Source organism: Nyctibius grandis, chromosome 8 (genome assembly GCF_013368605.1).
Source record: "Nyctibius grandis isolate bNycGra1 chromosome 8, bNycGra1.pri, whole genome shotgun sequence".
In the NCBI taxonomy this organism is placed as follows: Eukaryota; Metazoa; Chordata; class Aves; order Nyctibiiformes; family Nyctibiidae; genus Nyctibius; species Nyctibius grandis.
In genome coordinates this window covers 37,440,738-37,452,404 of record NC_090665.1, presented here as the reverse complement: position 1 = coordinate 37,452,404, position 11,667 = coordinate 37,440,738, and the positions used below count along the sequence as shown (strand labels likewise).

The following is an 11,667-nucleotide window of genomic DNA, read 5'->3' as shown; positions in this document are numbered from 1 at the left end:
GGAGGCAGTGCCTGGGGCAGTGCAGGCTGTCCATCTGGGCAGCCGGACACCCAAGCTCCCATCTTCAGGGACAGCCTGTGTGTAGCCGTTATTTCCTTGGGATGCTGACACGGCCCCCGAGCATCCTTTTCTGGCACAGTTCATGGGCACTTGAGGCGCATTTTGAAGGGGCTGTGGAGGGGAGGATTCACAGTGACATGCAGGCAGCACAGAGCTGCGAGCTGGGCATGGTCACGCATCTCCACAGAAATGCCCAGATGTGCAAAACAGCTGGTGTGCAGGCAGCTGGGGCCTGTGCACATGTGCAGGTTGGGGGAGCTGGCAGTAACACTAAAGCACTGATGTAGGCAGAGGCGATGCAGCTGGGCATAACTGCACATCCACCGACATGACGTGCAGAGCAGCAGCAATGGTGATGGTGCAAAACTGTCCAGCTCCCAGCTGTCCCTCCCTGGATATGCATAGGGGTCCCTGCAGGCCCTGAGGTCAAACAGCCCGGAGGGGAAGGACGGCTCTTTGCTTTGCAGAGGATTTAGCACGCAAAGACCTGAGCTCAGTAACACCCTCTGAACTCTTGGGCAGATTAAGGGAAGTGATGCAGAGAGAGGAGGAAACAGCAGTTTAATAAAATCTATGGAAAATGTGAAAGTAGCAGAGGAAAATGTAGAAATAACAGACATCCAGAAAAGCCCAAATGATGTTGCCATACTTTGGGAAAATAATCCAAGGCTTCAGGGGGAAGGAAAGCCAGGAGGAGCAGGGCAAGAGCGGATGAATACAGAAGTGCCCTCATGTGATCTGAGTGCACTGGGGCAGTGTCATCTGGAGCTACAAAGGGATGAAGTCTTCATTGTCCAGCATATACCTGGTGGGGCTCACTGATGCTGAACTCTGACACTGCCTCCAGGCGCACATGGACAGTGATTCGTGCTGTTACTAAGGGAATGAGCTACCATTCCCTTCCAAACAAATTTGCTACCAGGCACCAAAAAATAATAGCTCAGTCTTGTTCCATTACAGAAGGAACTTAGGAAATAATGAGCAAAAGTAACGTCTGGGGCAGAGCAGCTCAGGTGAGAAGAAGACAGGAGCAGACAGAAAGATGAAGAGGAAGAGAAGGTTGCACGGGAGCAGCTTCGCTAGGAGGTTAGGATCTCTGTCTATGGAAAGGGCAGGGAAATGGTTTGTGGGTCTATGGAGGAAATGAGAATTTTGACAGGTAAATTAGCCTCAAGTCACAGGAAAAGCTCCCGGGGGTGAGTTGTTAGTCTGCCTCTGGGAAAGGCACCTCAGTGATAGACACCTTGTAGAGATAAAACACCAAAACAGCTCCACGTGAGGCCCAAGTGACAGCAGAACTTTTCTGCCCTGCAGCAGCTGCAGCACTTTTGAGACAGAAACAGTGCGGGAACATGCAGGGACTGGGATGAGCCGCAGTGCTCCCGCGGCAGCAGAGGTGCAACAGTGCTCCCCCCTCACACCGCCCTTGCCAGGCAGCAGCCCCAGCCCTGGGGTTCGGGCATCCCACCACCATCCCGCAGCGACTGCACCTTGCTGTTTGCAGCTCGCGTGGCTGGAGCACGCTGGTGTGGTAACAGAGCCCCGACACACAGCCCAGCAGTGATAACCCGTCAGGGCCCTGACACCAACACCCTTTGATCACCCCTTTGATAAACCACAGAAGATGTTGGGTTGCAGAAAGGTAATATTGGAACACAACTTGGCATTGCAAATACAAACGGCATTTCATGTGAGGTCCAGCTGTGCCAGGGGCTCTGGCACACAGAATCCCACGCAAATCCCATGCTCCCTCCCGCAGACACACAGGTGCTTTCTCGGGAGCAGCCCTGCAGCCGTACCTCCCTCTGAGCTCCCCTCCCTTGCGCTGCACTCCTGCTGACACGCAGAATATTTCCTGCCATTTATCAGCTGCTACAGGCTCTACCTTGCTCAGGGGTCCTGCAGGCTGGGAGAGGGGGACACAAGGAGGCTCTGTGGAGACAGAGCACCAACCAGGCCAGCGCTGCGCTCCTAACGCGCCAGGACACAGAGCCATCCAGGCACCCCGAGTCCCTGGAGTCCCTGCCGCACCGTCAGCCTGGGGCAAAGCAAACGCCAGTCATCTCCGAAAGAAGCACAAGGCACACCGCAACGCTCGCCCTTCCCTGGGGAAAGGCTGGCACAAGCCCTGCTGACAGGTCGCATCCAGTGAGGCTCCTCACGCAGGGGTGTCCTGGGTCAGACCAGGTTGGCCATGCTGGAGGTGGGAGGAAGCCGCCTGTTTGCAGTGAGGCGGCCGGAGATGGTGAAAACACGGATCTCACCGGTCTCCAGGCTCCGAGGAGCAGCCTGGCAGCAGGAGGTGCAGAGCAGGTAGAGCAGCAGGCAGAGGAGGATGGCGCTGCCGGCAGTCAGGAGGACAACCCCGCTGGTGAACATGATGGCCAGTGGCCGTGCAGGGCTGAGCGGCATCGTCGTGGTGGAGAGGATGGTGAGCACGACCCCGCAGACCACCAGCACCAGGGCGCTGAGCAGCAGCACCAGGCAGTCCGAGAAGCCCCCACTCCTCAGGAGCTCGATCTGATCCCGGCTGCGGATGCAGTTCATGTCCTGGATTGCAGAGCTCAGCAGCTGCTTCAGCAGCACGAGCACGGCCAGGAAGCAGAGCGTGATGCCCACGGCCAGCCGCCACTCCCCAGACCGGCTGCTAGTGCTATACAGCAGGATGATGCCCCCGATCCCGCAGGCCAGGGTCAGCACCACAGCCATCCCGTAGCACAGGATGGACTTCTTGGGGTCCTGGAACCACCAGAGCTCCACATGCTCCTCCAAGATACTCCTCTGGATGCGGTCCCTGTCCGCAAGGGTGCGGGGGCTGCTCAGCTCTGCCAGCTCCGGCATGGTGGGTGGGTGGGTGGGGAGGGCACGATGGGGTGATTGCACAGATGAATCTACACCCTTACAGCGAAGTGGAGGGTCAAGGCAGCCGCGGTTGCCAAGGCAGCTGCATTTCTCATTCAGGGACGTCTCTGTCTCATTCTTTGGAGGCTGGTGGAGCTCCCTTCTGCAGCAGTGCCACCTGAAGAGCTACAGTCCATGTGCTGGGGCTGAGCCCACTCCCCAGGCAGGGCTGCAGGACATGGTGGAGCACCCTCAGAGCAGCACCATAAGGGGACAACCAGGGCTGTGTCCTTCCTTTCTTGCGCTTTTCATCTGAAAGAGTCAAGAAGAGAAGATATCATTAAACAGACCTTTCTACCCTGTACCAAACCATCCTCTGCCAAACCCTGGGCCTTGGTTGCTCCAGGCTGGCCTGCAGACCTTCCCCTGCCTCCCTCACAAAAGCCCCATGCGTTGGAGCACAGATCAGCCACGCACATCATCCCAGGAGACCTCCATGTGCTGGAGGGGGACCTCAGCCTGCCCCAAGGGTGTCTCCTGCCTCCCCAGCCCCATGTGCCCTGCTCAGAGGCTACTGGCACATCGCTGCCCACAGGGCTCTGCCTGCAGCTGGTGCTGGCAGCAGGGCAGGAACGGAGCAGAGGCAGGTCCCTCCCAGGATAAAGCCCCATTCACAGCTCCAGCTTCACATGCTCCCTCATCAACATCAGCCTCTTGTCACCAACTGGCTCTGCTGCCCAGCACGACAGCGGGAGGTGGGGGTCAGGACCGGGGCTTAACCCTTCCAGTCCAGTTGCTGGAGGAGCGAGAGCTGCACTTGCTGCATGTCCTCAGCCCTGTCCCTACCCCTGCACCGCTGGCAGTCCCTCCTTCCAAGTTCCCTACAGAAATGTGACGGTTACATCTCCAGTGGTCTCACCACTTCCCTGGAAAGAGCCCCCCAAACAGCTGAGACCTAGCACCCCAAAATTTTCCTTTCCCCTGTGTTCCTCCTGGTCCCTGAAGGACAGCATCACCGGAGGGGAGCAGGGGAAGGGCACCGGCAGCTGCAGGGTGGAGGTAGGCTCCACGGTGCTGTGCTTAGCTGGGCTCCCCTTGGCACAGCGCCTTGTCTCAACCTGCAGCCTGGCTTCCCAGGCTCATCAACTCCCCAGCATCCTGGGCCCCCCTTTAACGCTTCTCCCAGTACAGTTTTACACCAGGAGTAGAAACCAGTTGCATTTCTCTCACATAACGTCCTGCCCCAGCATGTGAGTGCTCTGGCTGGTCCCATAGCACCAGAGGGACCCTCCAGCACAGCCGGTACCCAAAGCAAGGAGAGGTGCTGGGGAGGATGGAACAGGAGCACCTCAGTTATGGCTGAGCCCTTGAGACATGGGGCAGGCCATGTAGACCCCCAAACTGCCTCCCCAGTCACCTCCCAGACAGATCAATGGTCCCTCAGTCACACTCACTCACAAACTGCTCAGTGTGCCGCAGGAGCCCATGGCGGGGCCAGGAACTGACGCAGATCCCCCGTGTCAGAGCTGTGTCACTTCTCCTGGGTGGACAGCCATGCAGCACCCTGCCTGCTAGAAATGGCTCTCCAGGAGACCATCAGCCTGCGCAAAACACACTCCACTTGTCTTTGTGCCCTGGGACTCTGGGCTCATTAGAGATGGGTGGGGACAATTTGTGACACATGGCAGCTCTGCACACACCAGGGACCTTTCCTCCCACAGCTCTCCCTGTCCTCAGATGGTCTTCACAGACTGCATCCCCTTATGGCACTGCCTTTGCTATCTGCGAATGCCTCAAAGTCCCCCTCCACCACGGACAAGCCAACTGGGGGTGGGGGAAGAGGGAGGACAATAGTGTGGGGGTGCTCGAACCAGACACCGCCTGACAGTGTCAGGCCAGGCTCCTCCTGAGTCACTCCCTGGCTGTGATGGAGCATGAGGTCACGTCTTCGTTTAGCCTGCACCCGGGGCTAAACAATAGCAGGTTTTTCTCTCACCCAATGTCCCTTCCCCAAACGAGGAAGGGAATTGGGAAAAAGAGAGGGAGACTCATGGGATGAAGTTAACCAGATTTAATGAAATGAAGAAAATCAATATAAATAACAACACAAAACAGCCAAAATATACTCATCCACAAATCACTGGCAAGTTGCTCCAGAAATCACAACAACAAACAGAGAGAAGGAAGGAGAGACAAGGAGAGCAGGAAAAGCACCCCCTCTTCCCAGCAAACCTTCTCTTTTATAGTGAGCTTGATGTCAATGATATAGAATACACCTGTGGGCCAGCCAGGGTCAGCTGCCCCAGATTTAACTGCTGAGGGCCTTGATCACCATGGCTGGCCACAAACTGAAACCAAATCCCAGTGAAACCAGGACAGGTCACTTTGGACGTGGCTCAGGGCACGCTGCCAGCTGGCAGCACATGTCCAGGAAATCTCTAACCACCGCGGGTTTGCAGGCCTGGGACCGATCGCACCGTGTTTGATGCTGTTCTGCAGCACGGCTGCTGGTGCTTGCACTGCCTGGGCAGGGGTGGGCTGGGACACAGAAACCCAGGCTCCAGAAGGTACGCTTGCCTGAAGGCCCGTGGGAGATCTGCAGCTCCTGGCTAGAGCCAGAACTATCAGGAAGCATCATTTAGAGATGAAAAAAAGCTGTGGTTGAGTACGCTGATTTGTGCCTGCTGGGACCCACTTTGATTTTGCATGAGACAGCAGAGACCTTGCGCTGTCCTCACGTGCCCAGGACACAGGTCCCTGAGAAAGTGAGAATGTCACTGGGCACTTTGAAAGTAGAGGGGTGAGAAGACGTTGAGCCTGGAGACATTACCCCAGCCTATGCAAACCAGCTCGGTGCTAAGCAATACTTCTTCCTGCCTTTCCTTCTCCAGGCACAGAGGTGCCTTATCTCCTCATTACCAGCAAATGGGTGAGTCTAGTAGATAGCAGGTTTATAGATTAGATTGAGATTTTGGACTAAGAAAACATAAAGCTTGGAGAAGTGCAAAGTCTGCGGCCTTCTGCTGCTCGACCGAAGTTGCACACACAAGTTGTGAGTCAAACAGTAAGCAAAAAAATCACAACATCACAAACCAATGAGGGAAAATGCGATCAAAAATCAAGCTACGGCACTGCACTCTCACGCTACTTTTTAAAATTTAACTATTTTAATTTTTATTTATCTCAGAAGAAGGTCAGGGAGCAAGATAAAACTGTTAGAGCATCTGGCTGCAAAACAAAGTAAGGTGTGACCTCGACGAGCACGTATTGCCCAATGTTATATTAACCTCTACTAAACAAATGATTTGTAGAGGCAAAGGCTTCCACTGAAGTGTGCCTCCATGTTTCCTTGTGTCTGTTTGAAAACGTTCTGGGAATATAATCTTTTGATCTATAAGCACTCCCACTTGCTTGGGCTTCTGTAGGCTGTGAGGGTTTGTGCTGCCAGTGACGGTACTCTTACTCTTAGAATCACAGAATAATTCTGTGACCTTGTGAAGTCACCTGGTCCATCCACCTGCTTAAAGCAGAGTTAACCTCAAAGTCAGACTGAGGAGTGCAGGGTCCCATCCACTCAGGTGCTGGATACTGCCAAGGATGGAGGATCCATAGCCTCTCTGGGATCATTCCAGTGTTTAACCGTCCTCACCAGGAATAAATTTTTCCTTAAATCTAGCTACAGTTTGCCATTCCTCAGCATGTGTGCATTGCCTCCCATCCTCTTAAGAAAAATCTGACTGTCTTTATGTTAAACCAAAGCAGCCCTACCCTGGGCTGTCACCCACCACTCCTTGGAGAAGGGATGAAACTAGATCTCACAGCAGCTTTGCTGATCTGGGTTTTTTTCGCATTATGCAGCACATCAGTCTGCCCAGATCAGATTGAGAGAAAGGAAGGGATGTGGATCCCTGCTCTGCCATGAGGGAGAAGGACAGCCTTTCCACAGCAGTTGCCCCTTCTGTAGCTCTTCTTTGGGCTACCTGGTCTCACTGGTCTGGGACAGACCATAACACAGACCCTTTGGGAACTTAAGCCAGTTAGCCCATGAGATTAGCCAGTCTGATAATGTGTATCACAGGTTATTGATCTCTACCATTTATTTACTACTGAACCCAGTACCTTCAGTGCTCCCATCTTTGTATGCAAGAGAAAAAGGAGGAGAGGACCAGCCCAGCCACACAATGCTTTCTGCTGAAGGTCGCATTTCAGGAAAAAATTGACAGGCTGTCCTTCCCCACGGCTGGCTGGCAGCTGGGGAGGAAGAGCAGGAAAGCACTGTGAATGCAGGAAAACAAAAATGTTCATGTTTTTCCTTTTTTGTTGTTTTTTTTTTTCCTTTCCTACTCTGACAACATTTAACTGGGAATTGAGGGTCATTATCAACTGGTTTCTGGCCACTCCTGGCTGCAGGTGTGGGAGATGCACGCCTGCTGACCTCCCGAGAATGGTGTGCGCGTTTATTTTCGTTTACTTATAGACTTTTTGTGTCTGACTGTCTGATATCTGACAGATGGCCATGGACTGTATGTTAATTAACACTTTCATTTCAGAGCCACATACAACTCAGCTGTTGAAATACTCCTCACTTCCCTCCTCTCCCCAAACCCAGGGTACACCATGAGACATTGCTTACCCACAGTGTTCAGGAGGGGAAGCCTGGGGTTGGGACAGGCTCCTGCAGCGCTTCCAGCCTTGGAAGGGTTCTATGCAGCTATGTGGACTTTGTGAACATCATGGAGACTGGGAGAGTCTGGCGAGGTTTGCTGTGAAATAACAATATATAAAATGATTTGCATGAGCAATCTAGATGAGAGCCAACAGAACCTCACAATCTCAAAGAGATGCAAGCCACCTCCTTCCTCTGCTTCTCCAGTCCATCACAGCTTATTTGCTTCTTGGCCAGGTCTGGCCATAGACTGTTTGGTATGGACTTGCCACCACTCTGTGCCTCACAGGAACCTCTAGTCCAGAGTAGGCATAAATATTTTCCCATCCTTTCATGTAATTTTTCTAACTTCCAGTGCTTTAGGATGCATTTCTTTACCAAGAGGGTGGTCAAATTGTTGTAGGTCCCTTCCAACTGAAATAGTCTCTTCTGTTCTATTTGGTCTATTCTATTCTATTTCAGTTGGAAGGGCCCTACAACAATCATCTAGTCCAAGTCAGGGCTGACCAAATCAAAGCACGTTATTAAGGGCATTGTCCAAATGCCTTTAAACACTAACAGGCTTGGGGCATTGACCACTTCCCTAGGAAGCCTCTTCCAGTGTTTGACCACCCTCTTGGTAAAGAAATGTTTCCTAAGCATATTCTATTCTATTCTATTCTATTCTATTCTATTCTATTCTATTCTATTCTATTCTATTCTAACTCCCTAGTAGGCTCAAAGAGAATGAAGCTCATACATCTTGTTTCATGCTTGAATTACTGCCAATATACAAATCAGAAGCTCTGAATGTCATAGTGCTCAGGGCCTGTCTGTGTCCCCGGGAGCAGGGATGCTGCTGCCCTGGGACATGTGGGAAGGTCCCCTTTCTTCTCCTGAGAACTCAGGAGTGGGGATAGAGGAACCTGTGGGGAATGGGAGTAATGGGGCTTTTACGTGGCATCTGTCTGTCTCACCCAAAATCAACCACCAATTCCCAATGCTCCTCCTTTCCAGGGCTGCTCAAAATCCAGGCAAACCTATGCTCTCTAATCTGTGTCTCTGGGGAGAGCCCACCCTCTTTACCCTGCCAGAGGGATAATGCTTTCCCAGAAGCGAGCATCTGTCCCACCAGCGCTCCTGCCATCAGACATCATTCAGGAAGCCTCGGGGAAGCCCTGGGTGATGGTGGACTGTCTCTTCCTTTCACCAAGCCTAGGGCCTCTGGGGTAAGGATGGTGGAGGGCTTGTTGTAACAGGGTCAGCATACAGCTACTTTTTACAGGAATCTAGATAGCTTTGGCTTGCTCCATTACAGAGTTTTGTGTTCCCCTTCCTCTCTGCATGTATAACAGGCATCCATCATCCAGAGCCCACAGAGCCTGTCCTGATGCACCTCTGCTGAGGGATGCCTGGGAGTCCCAGAGGAAGAAGAAACTCCCAAGCCTTACGTGCTGAGAGGAAACACGGTGGTGCAAGGAAGGAACGATGTGGAGGTAAGAGGCAGAATCTCTTAAGAAATATGTCTGAAGCAGCCCCCAAACCTGCCAGCAGCCACTGATGAAGTACGGCCCTTCCTGTGCACGGACTTGTTCCAGGGAGGAGGGCTCACTCACCTGCGTTAGACGCTGCCCGCACACAGCAGCCCAGCACAGTTCCCTGCTCCTGGCTGGCAGCAATGGTTTTTCCTGGCTTTCCTTCCACTGGATCGAGCTACCAAGGGAGCTCACGGGGAAAATCTCTTCCATTCCTCCGGCAACCGCCTGCCAAAAAACAGGTGCTCCTGCTGGCTCCCCTTCCTGGTGTGGCGCGGGCAGCACCCACAACAGGCTGCAAGCCCTCACCTCTCGCCCGGGCAGGTGCATTCCCCAGCAGGGTGGCGTCTCAGCAAACCTGCTGCTTGCCTTGGAGAGGCTCCAGCGCCACGCTGGTGTGCAGGCGCTACCCCTCCCTCCCTCCCCGGGCAGGATCTGGCCACGCACCTATCCTGGAAGATGGCTCATTTCCTCCCAGCCAGAGGTGAAGGGGTGCCAGAGCCAGGGAGCAGCTCGCAGGCAGCCGGCAAGAGGAAGCCTGCAGCCAGGTTGGCAGTGTGAGGGAAGATTTGACACATTCAGCAACTATTTGGTATTAGGTGGTATTAAATAAAATAGCCCCTGCACTACTGTATAGGCCAGGGCCACCTGGTCGCATCGGGGCTGGATCTGCCATTGTGCTTTTTCAAACTGTGGTGCCATCTCCCCATCGCCAGGCAGCCACAGTACCCCCGCCCTGGGAGACAGCGGCATCCGCAGATCCCACCATGCTGCCGAAGAGCCGACTTCCTGGTGGTCCAGGGGCAGGAAAAGGGTGACCAGTTTGAGAGGGATTAGGGAAACAGAAAGGGACTCACTTGAGAGAGGAAGTGAAAAAAAGGGAGTAGCAGGAACATTGAAGCCAGCAAGGGAATGGGACTCCTGGACTGAATGCATGCTACCTCCTTTGTGGCTGGGCTTAATGACAGCAGAAAGGATCACTACTGTGAGTCTGAGCAGCTGGAAAATCTCTTGGAAGATGTAGGAAGAATAGAACGGGGCTGAACAGCTCTTGCCTGACTAATGGAAAGGGAGGCTCAGTTATTAAGTCGCATGCTAGTTTTTTAGCAGGCTATGAGAAGGGAAGCTTAGGATACGCTAATACAATGGACACCAATTAGCATGACAGCTTGAGGAATTTGAGTAAAATCTGACAGATCTTTTGAAACTTGTGAAATATCATCTGTCCAGTGGTTGTTGTCCTAAACCTAAAACAACAAATGTGATGTGGTGGATTTCCCTATACAAACACCCTTGAACAATGAGCTTGCCCCTACCAAGAAAAACCTGTCCTTTACTCGGGCCAGTTAACAAACATGTCATCCAAGGGGAAACCTTATTCAGCTTTAAAGGTAGCCAAGTATTCACTTTAAAAAGTGGGTTGTAACTTTGTAAGAGTATGAGATGCTTCCCAGTTCCTTTAGAGAGGTACCAGGAGGAGAAACAGACAATGCAGATAAAGAGAGGATGAAAGCAGAAAGTGCCTTCGCACCCTGAGAGAATTCAGAAGACCATGAGCATACAAAACCATAATCCAGTTACAATTTAATTCTGAAAACATTTCTACAGCACGTGTGTGGGAGATTGACCTTGGTCTAGTTTTCCCAGTATAGAAGGGGCCTGAACATCTGTTTTGCTTCCAGCAGGTCTCTGATAAACCTCAGTTGTAACACTCTGCTATGCCTGACTTTTAATATTCTCCCTCATAATGTTTTAGCTGCCTCTTTGCCACTAAGATCAAGTTCAAAATCCCCTTGAACCTAGTTTGCCAGCTGTCTACCTAGGCTCCATCCGACAGGCCTTGGATTGCCTTTAAAATCTTTCCCATGAGGGTGACACACAGGCATACTTTTAAGCATATTAATCACCACTTAGAAATCACTCTTCACCTGTATATGCTTCTTGCCTTTATTAGGACAAGGTTGTTCTTTTTCAGAAAGATTGATTCCATTTCTTTAAACCACATCTACTAAAGCAGTGGCTTCTACCACTCAATACAGAGAGGGGAAAATTATACCACATGGGAGTCTAGCAAATTAAAATGGGTGTGTTCTGAAAATTTAAGAGGGAACTAGTTTCTAAAATATTTGCTAATTACATTAATTACATCCTCTTTCTGTACAGGAAGTATCAAGATGATTATATGGAGAGGGGGGGAGGAAGAAAGGGTGTTAAGATAGCACATTAACAGACCAATTCCATCCTAACGTCTTCCTTTTGTTCCTGTGAGACCTGTGCTTCATACAGGTTAAAGCTGCAAAATGAAAAAAAGAGGAAAGAAACTTAATTCCACGTTCATGGAGACAGCACTCAACTGAAGTCTCCCAGGTCATAGGAGCTCATGGAACCATCTGTTTTGCTATGCTGTTAGCCTGGAAATGAGTCTAGTATCCCAATGGTAACATAGCTTACACGTTATCCAGCCTTGGCACCACCATCTTCTGTGTGATATTATTATCAGAATGTAGAAAGCACTCGTCACTTCTCTACAATTCAGGATAGGAAATGGAAACAGTAACATACTGGCTGTTATAATATCATATAGTT

General features: G+C 51.8%; 1 protein-coding gene across 1 annotated transcript; it reads right to left on the bottom strand.

Annotated features, from left to right (window-relative positions):
* Positions 1-2,238: 2,238 nt before the first annotated feature.
* TMEM125 (transmembrane protein 125) lies at positions 2,239-2,901 on the bottom strand. Its single transcript, XM_068407115.1, has one exon. The coding sequence runs from the start codon at positions 2,899-2,901 to the stop codon at positions 2,239-2,241; it is 663 nt and encodes a 220-aa protein (XP_068263216.1).
* Between the last annotated feature and the right edge of the window lie 8,766 nt (positions 2,902-11,667).

What these genes read in the sequence shown, in the direction of transcription:
- TMEM125 (XM_068407115.1), bottom strand. Translation starts at nt 2,901, where the DNA reads ATGCCGGAGCTGGCAGAGCTGAGCAGCCCCCGCACCCTTGCGGACAGG.